The sequence below is a fragment of the Piliocolobus tephrosceles genome, chromosome 5 (assembly GCF_002776525.5).
Source record: "Piliocolobus tephrosceles isolate RC106 chromosome 5, ASM277652v3, whole genome shotgun sequence".
In the NCBI taxonomy this organism is placed as follows: Eukaryota; Metazoa; Chordata; class Mammalia; order Primates; family Cercopithecidae; genus Piliocolobus; species Piliocolobus tephrosceles.
In genome coordinates this window covers 49,266,662-49,283,841 of record NC_045438.1, presented here as the reverse complement: position 1 = coordinate 49,283,841, position 17,180 = coordinate 49,266,662, and the positions used below count along the sequence as shown (strand labels likewise).

General features: G+C 45.4%; 1 protein-coding gene and 1 long non-coding RNA gene across 3 annotated transcripts in view; one reads left to right on the top strand and one right to left on the bottom strand.

Moving 5' to 3' along the window:
- UST (uronyl 2-sulfotransferase) overlaps positions 1–4,498 on the bottom strand; it is a 320,263-nt gene extending 315,765 nt beyond the window's left edge. The window contains exon 1 of the mRNA XM_023188430.2: positions 3,851–4,498. Within this exon, the coding sequence (XP_023044198.1) occupies positions 3,851–4,097 (247 nt within the window). The 5' untranslated portion in view covers positions 4,098–4,498. The remainder of the gene's footprint in view (positions 1–3,850) is intronic.
- Positions 4,312–15,093, top strand: LOC111523657. Of its 2 annotated transcripts, XR_002725582.2 has the most exons (5): positions 4,312–4,987; positions 5,249–5,359; positions 7,278–7,355; positions 13,776–13,843; positions 14,736–15,093. It is a non-coding gene; the product is annotated as an uncharacterized LOC111523657 (long non-coding RNA). The 2 variants fall into 2 exon arrangements; XR_002725581.2 differs by having other exon boundaries at positions 4,312–5,359.
- The last annotated feature ends 2,087 nt before the right edge of the window (positions 15,094–17,180 follow it).

Here is a 17,180-nt window from a genome sequence, read left to right as displayed (position 1 = left end):
GGAAATCAAGATAACAGTTATTCTTGCATGATTTTCCTCCCCACCACTTCCTTTACTCTTATCAAATGTGTTACAGCAGAACATTCTTTAAGGAGAACATACTCTGCCTTTCCCCAAATTGACTAGGAAGAAGGACTGTTCACCGCTGTCTCCTGTGCGGAAGAGAAAGCATCATCAGTGACTCTGTTCTCTTCCTTCCCCATACTATGCTTTCCGGTTGCCCCACGTCAGCCTACTCCCCACATCACACCTCTCCTAACCTCTGAAGGTCTAAAGCCAGCAGGGGTGGGTGCTGTTGGCTGCTCCTTCCCTCAAAACAGTGGAGCTTAAGTAGCAAAGAAGGTGCATTTTTTAAAGTTGAAATTAAAAAGTGAAACCATGTACATTATTACCTTTAAATACTTTATAAATCTACCCACCCCCCTCACATTCCTCCTTTCTCTCAAATACATGGGAAGCCTCCTGAAAGCAATACTTTGCTCAATAACAACGGTTCTCAAATTCTCTGTGTTGGAATCACCTGGAGGACTTGCTGCCGCACAGATTGCTGGGCCCTGTGCCCACACTCGTTCAGCAGCTTTGGGATAAGACCTTCGAATGTACATTTGTCACAAGTTCCCAGGTGATTCTGATGCGGCAGGTCCAAGGACCCACATTGGGAACCACTAGCTTAGCACAGCACAACTGCTAAAGAGAAAACACCCGGGAGATGCGAGTCTGACCAACATTACTCCCAGTTGTTGCCCAGCTCAGGGAGGGTCTAGTTCCCTATGTAAATGGAGGCCGCATAGTGCGGAGTAATACAGGAAGGTAGAGTTAAAGCAGACCAGCTGCTTGAATGATTTCCCTTCTCTGCTGGCTCCTCAAGATACTCAGAGTACAAGTATCAAGAAAAGGAAGGTGGAATTATGGACATAAATGTGATTGATCGTTTTTAGCCAGTCCAGATCTTTAGATTCCCTTTTGCAGCTTGGCTGTCCTTCCCTTTTCTCCTTAAACTGCCCATAGTGCTATGCAATGGGTACCGCAATCAGACAGACGTGGGTTGAAGTCCTTGCTTGCTATGTGTCCTTCATAACTCTTTGCCTTCATTTTTCCCGAACAGAAAATGGAAATAACAATAGAACCTACCAACAGTGTTGCTGTGCAGATTGAATGTCACCCTGTGTATGCACTGACTGGTACATGCGTGATAAATACTAGCTTTTACTAAGAATGCTACTATCTCTTGGCTTTCCTGTGAGAATATTCAGTATGTTAAGTATCACACTACCTGTTTGATACAATAGTCAAATTGGTCATTAATTCAACCAATATTTATTGAGTGGCCATTGTGTGTCAGACATAGAATATTGTATAAGTATAATGAAATAATATTCTGTAAAGAAAAGTGTTTGACATAAACATATTTTGATTTGGAAAATTTTGACTTTACATGAAGTCACATTTAAGAAAAATACTTGCTTCCAAAATTGGCTGAGGAAACTGAGAGGATGTGTTTACTAACCACAAGTTTTGTTTTGACAGACACTAAAATAAAAGAATGGAGGAAAACGGGAAAGTAATTCTGCAGATACAGTGGCCTTATATTATTAAAGGTATATTTTAGACCATCCAAAATACCACAAGCCCACTTTTCCCAAAACTCATTATATTTACGTGACAAGACAACAGGGAACAAATTTGGCCAAGGGTATCCTATTTTCAGTTCACAATGATGTCATTTTGAACCTATCACATCAGTCAGAAATGTAATGATCAGCTAGAAACAGAAGCAGCATTCAATCTTTCAGTTCTTCCTAGTTTCCTGAGCAGAAGCTGAGAATTCACCCTTCTACCAGCTGACCACCCAAATTTATCAGGCCTCATTGTTTGGAAATACAAAGTGAAAATGTTAATGAAATATATGTTGAAATTTCTTGATTTTATCCTCAGTAGTACCTTTGCTCCTTCCTCCTCCCAGAATCTCCCTTCCTCAAGAAAGGTGTCAGAACCCCAAAACTTTAGGAGCTGGGTGGGAGGTTTCATTGACAGTCAGGTCTGGCTTCTAATCCTGCCATGAAACACCAGGCCTATGAAGTCTTGAGTACCCTATGCAAGGCCAAGTGCTTTTAGGACAATGAGCACAGGCGTCTTCCATTCTGGTCCCTTACACTTTTCCCTACACCCCTAGCCTCCATATATTACTTGAAAAGAACTTCTGCAAGAATTCATTGTCAGACATAATGGAGAAAGACCCTGAGCCTCAACGCTTGCCTCCCAATGCCTGTTGACAGGGATTGCTGCTGGTGATGAAAATACTGTTAACTTTTGTGGCACTAGCAGGTGTCAGAGAGTAGTGGAAGTTACGAGACTCCACAATATAGAACTTACGAAAAGAAAAGGTTTGATTCCCTAATAAAGGGTATATTGCCCCAAATCCTCTATGAAACCAAATGCTATGGAAATCTACTTGGGCAAACTTTTCCTCTAATCTATAGTTCCCCAAAGTTTATAAAGAAATAAAAGTGTAACTTTTAAAATATGAGGTCTTGTACAAGATAAATAACATTATTTTATCCACGTCTACATTTCCAAATGCCCTAACACATTTGTAACTTTGCTGATGTGGTTTTGTTTTTTTGTTTTGTTTTGTTAGTTTTTGGGGGGTTTTCTTTTCTTTTCTCTATTCTCCAAACGGTCTGCTATCTAGACCTGTGGCTTCTGCCACGAAGCGACATTTGGGGTAACTGTGGCAGCCTTCAGCTGGCCCGGGTCATTTGGCCCATTTTTCTTCCAGCACTTCGGTGGCTCTGCTTCCCCGCACTCGCTCTCATGGTGCAGATGCTCAGGCTTATCACTTCGAATGCTTGCAAGAAGCTGGAGCTCTCCCAGCCTTCACCCCCGCACGACCTCTTCTGGCCACAGACGTCTGAGGGATCTGCATCCTCCCTTGGCTGGAACGCGCATGCCAGCATCGTCCTTGCGACCAGGGCTTGCGCCCGCCCAGCCCCGGCACCCCTGGCTCCCGTAGCCGAAACGAGGGAGCTGCGGGGTCACGCCTTCTTGCTGGAGGAGCTCTTTCCCTCCCATCACAACCCCTTCCTTACTTCTGCTAAAGATAGGCGTCCTCTCTCCTAATAAACCACACACACACAAGTTTTGACTTGAGCTTGAGACGCACACAGCGCCGAGGATCCTCGGGTTACTGGAGGTGACATTGCTGGCCAGGCTGACCCGCGCCCTCTGGCAGCCCCAAACCCCTAGATGCAGCCCGTTCCCCGCGCCAGGCTAGCTGCGGGCGACGGGGTGGGCAGCGGCGGCCAAGGGACACGCCAGCCCGAGGACAGCACGGACCCAACAGGGCTGGCGGGCAGGATCCGCGGGACAGAATTCTCAGAGCGGACCGTGGGGAGGGGCTAAACCCACCCGCACTCCCCGGCGCGCGGGACGGGACGGAACTGTGGTCACTAACAATGCCACGGAGCGGATTATCCCTTTCTTTCGCCACTCCCCGCGCCGCCAAGCCTGAAGATACACACTCCCGCACACCCCACACACCCATCCACTCCGCCCCAGCCGGGGCGGGGTGGCGGAGGTGGGACTGGCGGAAGGTGAGCGGTGCCCTGCCCCGGGGTACCTGTAGGCAGTGCAACCCAGCGGCGCCACCGCCTGGGTGAGGCCAGCCGGATGCGCGGGAGGAAAAAGGCGCTCCAGACCGCGGCACAGATGCTCGCGGGCTTCGCACCTGGAGAGCCCCGGGGCGGCGGCGGCGCCCGGTGGCAGCGCGAGAAGTCCCCGGCGCGCCCCTCTCCCCGCCACACAACTTTGCGCAGTAGGCGCCGCCCTAGAGCCTGGCCAGCTTCCTTACCCAAATATTGCCGCAGGTCGAGCAGGAAGCGAGGGGGTCCCCCGCTGAGCTGATAGAGGAGGGAGCCCAGGCAGAAGACCAGCAGAGTGGCCATGCAGAAGCCGTAGTCCCGGAGGGAGAAGCGCAGGAAAGGCAGCAGGGGCAGCCGGCGCTTCCAGCTGCCCAGGCCCGGAGGGGCGCCCCCCAAAGGGGCCCCATGGGGCCAGGGATCCGCGCCGCCGCCGGGATGCTGCTGCTTCTTCTTCATCGCCTGCTCCGCCGCCTCGCACAGTCTGCTCGTGCCAGGAAAAGGTCACCCATCCGCCGCGAGGAGGAGAGCCCGGCTGGCCGGCTGCACATGGGGAGGGCCGCACGGAGGGCAGCCGGGTGGGGGCGGGGAGGTGCCGAAGTTGCAGGGCTCAGGAGACTTTCCTCGGCATGGTCCCCGCCGCCGCGGCCCGAGCGGCCGAGGTGTCCGGCCCCGGTTCGGGGCGCTGCCCGTGCCGGGGCGCCGCGCCCGTCCCGCGCCCGCTAGCGTCCCCACGCCCCGCGCCCTGCCGCGCCTCGGGCTCGCTTGCGGCCGCCGGGGCTCGCCTCCAGCGCCAGCGTGGACCCCCCGGCTTTGTGTCTGTAGGTCTCAGCGTGTTTTGTCCCGGTTCAGGCTTCTCTAAAAAACGGCAGGGAGGAACAGGAGGCGGACACCATCCCCTCGCTCCACCTCCTTGACAGGGGTTTTCCTCCTTCTCCTCCCCTTTCTCCCTCCGGCGCTCCGCAGCTCTCTCCTCCCTTTCCCCTCCCTCTGCGCTCGGGTCTCGGGATTTCGCTCGGGTGTCACGTTACTGCTTCTGCTGGGGGCGGAGGTGGGGGGGCGGCGATTATTCGCAACAAGGAGGAAACTTTCTGGGTGGTGGTGGTGTTGTTTTTTCCTTCCCCTGTTCTTCACAATCTGGCCGCGGTTTCTGCGCCACCAGCGACCTCTTGGGGGCCCCGCTGACTTCCCTCTCGTAAACAGTCACCGGCAGGAAGAAGCACGACTGACTTTTACATTTTTTGAAGTTCAGAAACTTGATTCTCCTTATATATCCCGTGCAAGCTGCTTACACAAGGCCGGCAAAAGGTACTAGGATACAGGCTCAAGACTGCTGAGATGGGAAAAGAGTAAGCGGTGCGAGTTATGTTCAAACACGCCCCAGAGGGCCAGGCTTAGCGCCCAGACCCCCGGGAAGGGGAGCAGAAGAGGACACTCTCTTCTTGCTTTTCCTGGTCCTACAACTACTTCACCTCTTAGTGACCAGAGAGGCAAGTGGGGGGTGCATAGCGGACTCTAGGAGGTCATTGCCGTGGTAGACATGAAGGGGAAAGAGCCCAGTCCCCCTATACGCCGATTTCATTGCTGCCTCTCTTCCCTCCATGGGGAAGCTTCTGGACCTGAAAGAACCTCCCGAGGCGGAAGAGGCTCCATCGTAGACACAGATCCTCTGATGGGGTGGTTGATCCACGGAAGGGCTGCTCCAATCAGCCCCACTTTATGTAAGAATACTATATCACTATTTATAGAAGCTGTAGCACCTGAGGCCTGTGTGACTCACCCGAGGTCCCAAAGCTAGTAGTGGGAGTTGGGTTGGGAGTTGCACTCAAATGTATTTGACCCTCAGACCCACTAGACTAACCATTGCACAGCAGTACTTCCCAGCCAGAGCCCTTTTCCTCCACTTCCCATAGGAGGATGAGATTTAATTCATTTAGTTCAGGCCACGTTGAGAAATGGAAACCTCAGTTTCTGGTGCCTAGCATCTCTGGCTCCCTACTCATTTGTATATTCCAGTAATGAACAATTGGATTTAAGGAGGAACCAGGAGCCACGAACCTCTGTAATTCTAAGACTAGGCTCCTGAAAACCTTCAACAAGTTGGGCATCTGAAGAATTTTATATGGAAAATTACAAAATATTATCCTGGACCAAGAACTTACTCTTTAAGAATATGTCTTACCCGTGTTCACATATGAATATCTCTGGTTCATGATTTGAAACATATATCATGAGCTAGAGAGATGTGTAGATGAGGTGAGAGGTGCTGCACACACATGTACACACACACACACAATATTCTACTGCCCAGTTTTACATTGTCCTAGCCCACTTTCTAAGGGATGAGAAGGCTGTTTTGGGGCCCCAAGACAAGAGAAAATCTTTTGTTCTGTCTCCGAAAACCCTGAATAGAGTGTTAATCATTTGTTTCACATTTATCTCTTGAATCAGGGTTTTATTTAGATTAATATACACATTTTAGAAATGTGACTTCCCCTAAGAGAATTGAGTAGATCAGTCATTGCTCGTTAATGTGAATTACTTTAATCAGTACAATGAGTAGCCCAGAACAGACTCCCGATTAACAACGTTTGAGCTTAAGAAGAGGGACTAGGAGACGGAAGGAGCAAAGTCGTGTTCATGATGTTTCAGGGACCACCTTCCACAACTGAACCTGTATCTGAGGCCTGGCCCTGTAATCTGAACACTCGCTGGATATAAAATAGTGTGCAAGACCCTCTGTGTTCCCAAGTCCCACCCCCAGGAAGTCCAGAGAGTTTTCTCACAGCATGCTGTGGGAAATATCCCAATTTTTTCTCCTAAGGAAAGGAATCTGAGGAACAGGGAGATGGAGCAGGAAGAAAGGAAACAAACATCTGAGAAAAATAAGTAAATATGAGAATAAATGTTATTTTAAAAAACAATGAAAAAGTTGTGAGGAAAGTACAAGGGGGCAAAGTCCAGCTTAGAAGAAACAAGCTATGACATGAACTATTTTAGAGAGAATAAACAGGTCAATCTTTAAAAGATTGCGTTAATAGACTCGCCTAAAAAAACTCACAGAAGAAAAAGAAAAGCTATCAAGATACAAAGAAGTTTCACATGGAAAAAAATGCTTTGTATTTTCACCCAACAAAAACTTAGTTGTTTGGGTAAAACTTTGTTCTTTGAAGTCCCATAAATATCCCTTCAGAAAAAAAAAAAATTAAAGTACTTAGACTAATGAATAGTATCTTTATTCAAAGCAGATAACAAATCTAATTAGAGGAAGTTATGAACAAGTTTTATTAGTAGTCTTATAATGGAATATACTTTATTCAGCACCTTGACCTCTATTCAATATCTTTAGCTTCTCAATTCCTTCTCTCTCCAGTGACTCATTTGACCTTGTCCTCAATGATGACTAATTGCATCTCCTCCAAAATCTCCTTTTCTCCCTTCACAACCTTCTATCCTTCTGTTTGGCTTCTCTGGAACCCACCCTGTTTTTCGGTCTTTTCAAGAACTGTCAACTCTCTGTTCATCCATCTCATGTGTTTACTTCTTTCTTTATCCAGTTTTGATTACTGATCCATCATTCTGATCCTTCTTGCAAACACCCCTTCATTCTCCCTGTTTCTCTCATCTCATGTCCTACAGTGCTTGTCTGGTGAAACCCAGGCTCAGTTAAACCCAATCATGCAACTGGACTGGATTGCAGAAAAACACACAGCGCTGGTAAGTGGCTTTTCTTTATATTAGAGAGCACAAATTTCAGACGGATGCACACCCATGGCTGCCCAGCAATCCCACTCACTAAAAGGACTATTTCATAGTGTCTCTGTCTTCAAACCTCCCATCTCCACCCTCTGCTTTCTTCCCTTCAGTCTCAGGGGATGACCTGGATCAGACTTTGTTGAGAAAATAGAAGCAGTAGGATGAGAGCTCACTCATTTCCTACCAATCTATGCCCCGTGCTCTTGGCCTCCCTTCCTGTTTCATTGTGTTCCTGCTTCTATCAAGGCCATGCTGCCACGTGTGCCCTAGACTGCTCTTCCCACCAACCCCAGTCCCACACCCAAGCCTGTCCCCTCCATAGCCTTCTGCATTTCTGTAAATCATTACACTCTCAAGTCACTTGGGCCCCAAACTGAAAGTCTTAGTTTTTCTATTAATAGTTCATTCATTCTTGTATCTAAACCATCTGCAAATCCTATAGGCATTACCTTTCAAAAAGAAAAAATCTGACCTCCTTTGCCACCCCACCAGGGCCAGACCACTATCTTCTCTCACCTGGATTGTTGCAAAGGCTACTTATATTCATCATGTTTCAGTTTAGCTACATATAGCTGGAAAAAACCCAAATTTAAAAACCAGTGGCTTAAACAGAAAAGAACTTTATTTCTCTCTCTCTCTCTCTCTCTCTCTCTGTCTTTTTTTTCTTTTTGAGACAGAGTCTCCCTTTGTTGCCCAGGCTGGAGTGCAGCGATGTGATCTCAGCTCACCACAACCTCCTTCTCCTGGGTTCAAGCAATTCTCGTGCCTCAGCCTCCCAAGTAGCTGGGATTACAAGCGTGTACTACCAAGTCCGACTAAGTTTTGTATTTTTAGTAGAGACGGGGTTTCATCAAGTTGGCCAGGCTGGTCTCGAACTCCTGACCTCAAATAATCCACCCACCTCGGCCTCCTAAAGTGCTGGGATTACAGGCATGAGCCACCATGCCCGGGCCATTTCTCTCTCATGTGAAACGAGTCCAGAAATAGGCAGTCCAGATTTGGTGTGGTATTTCTATGCTATCCTCAGGGACCCACCTGAGCTTTCTGTTCCACCATCCTCAGCACGTGGCTTCCATTTTAAAGGCCATCTTATGCAATGTAATCAGCATTTCAAAAAGGTATGAAATATTCATACGTCTTTGATATGTTCATTGCAGCATTGTGCACAATAGCCAAGATATGGAATCAACCGAAGTGTCCATCAGTGGATGAATGGATAATACTATTCAGTCTCAAGAAGGAAATCCTGTCATTTGCAATAACATAGGTTAATCTGGAGGATATTATGTTAAAGGAAATAAGCCAGACCCAGAAAGACAAATACTACATGATCTCTCTTATATGTGAAATCTAAAAAAGTCCATCTCATTGAAGCAGAGAGTAGAATTATAGTTAACAGGGTTTAAGGAGGGAAGGATAGGGATTGAGGAGATGTTGGTCAAAGGATACAAAATTTCAGCTAGGCAGCAGGAATAAATTCAAGAGTTCTCTAAGGACTACAGTTAATAACATTGTATGAAAAGTGCTAAGAGAATAGATTTTGAGTGTTCTTACCACAAATAAATGATAAGAATGCAGAAGGGGAGAAAAACAAAACAAAACAGAAAGGGCTCCTTATGGTTGCACATGGCTGCTAGGGTTCCAGCCATTAAATTGTCTATGTTCCAGGTTGGCAACAGAAGGAAGCAAAAGAGCAAAGAACTCCTCCCAATTGAGTAGGCTGTTTTTAATCAGTGCTCCAAAGTGTGCTATGAATCTACTTTCTTATAGGTCATTGGCCAGAAATTAATCACAGGACTCTATCTAATTGTAAGGGACAGGGGACGGAGTACTAGGAAATCTAGACTTTAGCTGGGTGCATTGCTGCCAAATAAGAATCAGGGTTCTTTTTTTTTTTCAAGACGGATTCTTGCTCTGTCACCCAGGCTGGAGTGCAGTGGTGCAATCTCGGCTCACTGCAAGCTCCGCCTCCTGAGTTCACGCCATTCTCCTGCCTCAGCCTCCCTAGTAGCTGGGACTACAGGCGCCTGCCACCGTGCCCGGCTAATTTTTTGTATTTTTTAGTAGAGACGGGGTTTCACAGTGTTAGCCAGGGTGGTCTTGATCTCCTGACCTCGTGATCTGCCCACCTCGGCCTCCCAAAGTGCTGGGATTACAGGCGTGAGCGACCGCACCCAGCAAGAATCCGGGTTCTGTTGCTAAAGAAAGAAAGGGCAGGTGGCTACTATGTGGCAATCAGCAATTTCTGTTCTTCCTCCTGACTGGTCTGCCTCCTCCCAGCCTTTCACCCCATATTCCATTCTCCTCAGAGCAGCCTAAATAGCCATTGCTGCTCAAAACTTGCCAGTGGCTTCCAATGCACTCAGAGTAAAAGGCAGCATCCTAGAGTAGCCTCTAAGGTCCTACTCAATTTGGCTCCATTGTTTCTCTCACCTCATCTCTTATCACTTTTCCTGCTCACCCATGCATATCATCATTCGTCAGACAAGACAAACTTGCTCCTCTTTTAGGACCTTTGCATTCACGGTTCCCTCTGCCTAGAAACTTCTTTTCCCACACCTCTGCATGACTTGACTTTTGACTTCCTTCCAGTTTTGCTCAATGTTGCCTTATCAAAGGAGTCTTCTGGGACTACTCTGTATGTAATGCACGTATGCACCTACATTCCTTACTCTCTTGACCTCTTTAGCTTTCTCCATGGAATATACCATAATCTGAAACGTTGGTATTTTGTATTTGTTGTGTATTTCTGCCCTCTAGAAAACAAGCATCTTGAAGGTCATGATTTTGTCTCATTTGTTTATTGTTTTATCCCCAACACCTAGCATAGTGCTCACAGGTAGTGATCACTCAAGAAATATTTGTTGAATAAAAAGATTAGTTTTTTATAGGAAGCGTCTGATGTTCGGTGGGTCAAATCTCATTGATTCCGTGGTTGGCCAAGTGCGGATGAGACGTAGAGGTCATGGAAAGCAGGACTTCATGCTGCTAGAACATTCAGATAATCATCAAAAGAATTGTTTGCAGTTGAAGATGTATTCACTGAAAGAAAGAGTGAATGAATGAATGAGGCCCTCACCACCTCTGTGACCCCTAATTAGCAATGCAGCTACTCCCTGTGATTATGAACGCCTCATGGAATCATAAAAGAGATGTGAATCCATTGGCTTTGCCTGGTGTTGCCATTCCCCTTGGCAGAGAGGCTGTTGCTCTTTAGGACAGCTGTTCATTTCAGGGATTGGGGCTATCAGTCTCTTGGAGAACCAAGCTGTCTGAGCTTTGACCTTGGAAAAGACAGACAGAAAGAAAGAAACTGAAGAGTTGCTCTGGTTTGTGGGGCAGAAATGCACTGAAAACCATCTGGGAAGGTAGGCTTGCCTTTGCCTGACAGTCTCTCAAAAGCATATCTGACCACAGTATATGATCTAGAGGCATATTTGGATGGGAGGACTACAAAAACTGCACTTAGTAGCCAATAAGCTATTGCTTATATTTAAACTCCTATGTAATGACACAACTTTGGAAAAATCAGCTTTTAACTTATGCTTAACAACAACTGTATTTCAAATCAAAAGTGAACTGCACAGCTGGTCCCCGAGACTGGCCAGTGTGACAATGTTAGCCACCTAAAGGCTCTCTTGGAAACAGTCTCAGTACTGTCTCTATTTTTTATGAAGTATAATAGACCATTGGTGTAAGCAGAGGGAAAGGAAAAAAAAGAAGTCAAATACTTACCAGTTGCTTTCATGTTATTCTCAGTTGCCTCTTACCCTGCCATGAGTAGAATCTATACAGTCGAATCTCTGACCTTAATTCCTCATTTCCAAGATCCTTGTCAATTTACAATGTTAAGCTAGCACTCTTCTCATTTTAGAGGTCATTGTCTGGTGTTAATGCATAAAAGCTGAAATCGATGTAGAAGTGATATCCTTTTTCCTTCCTTCCTAACAATGTCATTAGTCCTTGTTCAACGGGCATATTACGTTATCTTCCTGTCCTCTTAGAAAAAAATATTACTCAAGCTTTGCAAAGTACTTTAAAATAATTTTTTGAAGAACAGCCAAATACTAAACTATGAAGATAAGGGTCAGCTCTCTAGTGAAGAATCTTAGTAGAGATTCTCAAGGTCATCTTAGTAGAAAATTTAAGAAAATATTACATTGTGAAGCATAATCTTTCAGCCTGAAAATTACTAACCTTCTGACCTAAAGTCAATTACTTAATCTCTTTGTGCTTTCGTTTTCTCTTCTGTCAAGAATGGATGATACAGCCCATACTCCTGGGTTCACAGGGCTCTGCTGTGGTTCAGGAGTGTGTTTACCTGGCTGGGAAACTACATCACCAGCTAGCTGCTTTTCTCTATGGTACTTGCTGTGAAGTGGTCCAAGACATTATTCCACCCAGAGAAATTGGACTGCAGAATGTTGGTACTGCAAACTTTTGTGTAAAGAGCAGGCTGGGCATGGTGGCTCAGGCCTGGAATCCCAGCACTGTGGGAGGTGGAGGTGGGTGGATCACCTGAGATCAGGAGTTTGAGATTAGCCTGGCCAACATGGTGAAATCCTGTGTCTACTAAAAATACAAAAATTAGCTGGGTGTGATGGCAGGCACCTGTAATCCCAGCTACCTGGGAGGCTGAGGCAGAAGAATAGCTTGAACCCAGGAGGTGAAGGTTGCAGTGAACCAAGATCGCACCACTGCAGTCCAGCCTGGGTGACAGAGCGAGACTGTGTCTAAATAAAAAAATAAATAAAAGAGCAGGCAATTTGAAGCGTGGGAGAAGCATGGGTCTTGATCCAGAACTTATATGGGGACAAATGTGATTTGGGGCAAGTAGCCTGAGTAGACTCTGAGCCTCATTGTCATTACCTGGGAGATACAGTAAAGCACATAGCATCCTGTGATGGAATTAAATATAATTTAAGTGTGGGTATGTGTAAGTCAGAATACATGTAAGTCTGATTATTTTTAAAGATAAGAAAACTAGAATCTAAATAAATTACATAATCTGCACAAATTTGCATTATTTGTGACTGACATCACTAGAACTCAAATACAGATCTTGCAAGTCCGTCTCTAAACCTTTTTTTTTTTTTTGAGATGGAGTCTCACTTTGTCACTCAGGCTGGAGTGCAGTGGCGTGATCTTGGCTCACTGCAACCTCCATCTCCCAGGTTCAAGTGATTCTCCTGCCTCAGCTTCCTTAGTAGCTGGGATTATAGGCACCTGCCACCTTGCCTGGCAATTTTTTTTTTGTTTGTTTTTGTTTTTTTGTATTTTTAGTAGAGACAGGGTTTCACCATGTTGGCCAGACTGGTCTCAAATTCCTGACCTCAGTGATCCACCCACCTCAGCCTCCCAAAGTGTTAAGATTACAGATATGAGGTACTGTGCCTGGTCTCTAATACTTTTTCCACAATAAAGTGGATTTTATTTGGGCCACTGACCCCCTCTGAGTATCCAACAAACCTATGACCCTACCTCCCAGAAAAATGAATGTATCTTTTGCCTATAATTTCAGCACACCCATGGACCCCTAGAAGGTCCATGGACTCAGATTAAGAACCTGAGCACTACAAGCTGTGGTCTCTCCTGAATATGCCTGAGTGCATTTACTAAAGGAGAATATAATTTTGTGTCCTTATGTAGAAGAGAGAAGCAGATTTTATGGTACTAAGGCAGTTTGGAAAAAGTCTTTAAAAGACGTTGGAAATATAGAATTTTTCTTCACGCTGTCATGTTCTTTAGAATACTCCTGGGATGCTAAAGAGGTTCCAGAATTGGAGCTGTATTCAGACATTCATTCAGCAGATCCTTACTGAGGGCCCAACGTGTGCCTGGCCCTGGATTGCAGTGGGGCCCAAGACAAGCCCTGCTCCCATGAAATTCACATCCACTGTGAGAGGATACGGACAGCAAATAAACACATATATTATGCTAGGTAGTGTTAACTGTTATTGATAGAATAAGACAGGGTGATGCAACTAAGAGTGATGGGTTGAAAGGGCGAGTCTACCGCAGACTGCGTGGACAGAGACAACTTCTCTAAGGAGTTGACCTTTGCAGTGTGACCTAAAGGATGAGAAGGAGCTTCCTGGGGAAGATCTGGGGCACAAGCATTTCATGCAGAGAAAACATCCATTTAAGGTCTTTGTGCCTCATATCTTCCCTAAAATGGAAATAGACTTGGTATGTGCCACCGTGATGGGAGTGGGTCATTGAGAAAGCAGGTGACATGAGATGAGGCTGGAGAGGTGGACGGTGCCAGTCCCTGTTGGGTTTTGTAGACCAGGGTAGAGAGTTTGGGTTTTATTCAAGGTGAGATGGGAAAGGGTTCAATGATCAACATGAACTGATTTATGTTTTTAATTCATCACTTAGGGCGCTGTGTAAGGTTGGCTTGTTGGCAGTGAAAGTGGCAGCAGGAAGATGAGTCATCCAGTAAAATGGTGAGGCTGGCTGGGCTCAGGCTGGTAATGGGGAAGACAGAAAAAAGTTAACAAACTCAGGATATGTTTCTTTGGAGGTTGAGGGTATAAACTTGTCAATGAACTGGATGAGGGGAAGTGAGAGAAGAACTAAGCTAAGAATGATACCTAAGGTTTTTGTCTGAGCACCTGGAATGATGCTGAAGCTATTTCTCTGTTTCTTGAAATGCAGAAAACTGAAGCAGGAGCAGGCTTGGGAGAGGGGCATAGGCAGCCCAAGCAACCAAGAGTTATGATCAGCTATGTTAAGTATGCGACTGGATATATGAATTTGGAACTCCAGGGAAAGATCATGGCTAAAGACATAAATTCAGAAGTTATTTCTATCAATGTGGTATATAAAATCACATAATTAAATAAAATTACCTAGAGAAGCATGTAGATGGAAGGAATAAAAGATGGCATAGGACGAAGCCTTCAGGAAGTCCAACATGCAGAGTTCAAACAGAGTAAGTTCACCCAACAAAAGAGATTGAGTGAATAGGCAGAGGGGCAGGAGGAAAACCAGGAGAGTGTGGTGGTGTCACTGAAGCCAAAAGAACAGAAGTATTCTGTGAAGGAGAGAATGATCCTCTGTAACAAATACTCCTAAGATGTGGCAGAGACTCCTGCTTGTTCTCTGTACCCATTTTCTCCATTTTTCTTTTAGTAATAGAAACCACTGAGCTCTAGCTGGACACATAGCCACTTACATGGAGACTACATTCCCCAGTCTCTTTTGCAGCTAGATGTGGCCATGAGGCTGAGCTCGAGTCAGCGGAGTGTGAGAAAAAGAAGCTTATGCAATGTGCTATACTTGGCCTTACAGTATTGGGTGTGCATGCCCCCTTTCTCTTTTCCTGGTTTTCCATAGGCTGGAATGTGGACGTGGAAGGGGCTCAGCTTCTGTCATGCACATGAGGACAGTACTCCAAGGAATATCAGAGAAACTGGTGAAAGGAACCTGGGAACCTGAATGCTCTTAAGAAGCGAGCCATCTGTCTGCTGTGGATTGCCTACTGCCATTTGGACTCCCTTGTGAAGAAAATAAAGTAAATTCTCTCTACAATCACTGTATTTTGGGGTCTCTATTTTAACCTCATAGCCCACACCATAAATAATTCACATAACAAGAAAGATGACAGACACTTTGGGAGGCCAAGGTGAGTAGATCACCTGAGGTCAGGAGTTGGAGACCAGCCTGGCCAACATGGCAAAATCCCGTCTCTACTAAAAATACAAAAATTAGCCAGGCATGGTGGCACATGCCTGCAATCCCAGCTACTTGGGAGGCTGAGACAGGAGAATCTCTTGAACCCAGCAGGCGGAGGTTGCAGTGAGCCAAGATCGCACCGTTGCACTCTGGCCTGGGTGACAGAGCAAGACTCTGTCTCAAAAAAATAAAAAAAAAAAAAAAGAAAAAGAAAAGAAAAAAGAAGAAAGAGAGAAAGATGACAGAGGAAACACCCTGGAGCTGATTGGTGAGTCTGACAATTTCAGAAGTATGACTGGGATAGGAGTAGACTGAAGAGCTAATCCATTCATTCACTCTTTCACTCATTCCACATATTTGTTGAGTTTTCACTCTGTGTCATGCACTGTCCTAGGCCGTGAGATATAGCAGAAAACAACAGAGATAATGCCCTTGTTCACAAGGCACATGTGTTCTAGTGGAGGAGACAAAAAGTAAACACATAAACAGATAACACATAAACAGGTCAATGTGAAGGCCACGGAGTGACCTGTGCTAAGAAGAAAATAAAGCTGAGAGCATGGAAAGGAAGTGCTACTTTAGAAACAGTGCTCAGGGGAGGAATTTCAGAGAAGGATACTTTTCAGATAAATTGAATAAATAGAAATTAAAGGGAAAGCTATATGGAAATCCTGAGGAAGAGTACACCAGGCAGAGAGAGCAGAAATTCACTTGCTTAAAGAATAGAAATAAATCGGATGTGCTATAGAGCACAGCACTTGAGGTGATCAAAGTGCATGAGGAAGATTAAATTGGAGAGAAAAAAAGATGCCAGATCATCAGAGTCTTTGAAAACTAGGAAAAGAGGTTTCAATTTTTTGTAGATGTGATGGGAAGCCATTGAAGTCATCATAGGGGGTTTAACCAGATTTTGCATTTTAAAATACTGATCCTGCTGCTATTTAAAGAACTGAATATGAGGGTAAGGGTGAAATCAGTTGGTTGATTCAAGTTATCCAGGCCAGAGATGATGGTGGTTTAGGCTTCAATAACAGCTGTGAAGGTGGTAAGAAGTAGTCTGATTTGGGAGAGGATGTGCATACATGTGTGTGTGTTGGAGATGGCTATAGAATGGCTACAGAAATGTCTTTGGGGTGATCTACTATATAGGGGTACAGAGAAATGGGCAGCAGCTGGGAAACTTGTAGGGATTTAGGAAGTCTCTCTCTCTTTCCCTCCCTGTCCCTCTCTCTGTCTCTGTCTCCTTTTTCCCCCTCTCTCTTTTAAAGATAGGAAATACCAGATTTAATGTGGTAATTGGGATGATCCAGTAGAAAGGGATGCATTTGTGATGCCAGAAAGACAGGTGAAATTTACAGGGAAAGTATGAAGCCAGAATTAAGTAGAGGGTTTAGTCTTTAATCCAAGCAAAGATACTTCATTCATCAAAGAAAGCAAGATGTACCGGAAAATTTATTGGTGAGAAAAGAAAGTTTCATGTGGTGGCATCCATTGTATCAATGAAATGTGCAGCAACTGAGAGTGAAGATTTGGGCAAGAAGAGAGGTAGGAGATTTGAATAAAGAGAACCCACAGTGGCATGATTATTTCAGAGAGAGAGACATACAACAAAAGTGCATAGGATTGCTGAACAGTTTGAGCTCATTTAAACTTGGTCGTTCTGAATTTCAAGTGACTCAAATCAGCACCAGTGTTGTGTTTTCTGGTGGCTCAGTTTGGTAACTTGTGTGTATGTGCTAAGTAGGTATTTAGTTGTGCTTAGACATGGCTGAAGTTTTACTAGGAAAATGGAGAACATGCCAACAGTGTTAGGGATGCTTGCAAAACAGCAGTGTGATGTTGGTCCCTGATATGGTTTGGCTGTGGCCCCACCCAAATCTCATCTTGAATTGCATCTTCCACAATTCCCACATGTTGTGGGAGGGACCCAGTGGGAGGTAATTGAATCATGGGGGATTCATGCTATTCTCATGCTAGTGAATAAGTCTCATGAGATCTGATGGTTTTAAAAGGGGGAGTTTCTCTGTACAAGCTCTCTCTTTGCCTGCTGCCATCTATGTAAGATGTGACTTGCTCCTCCTTCCCTTCTGCCATTATGGTGAGGTC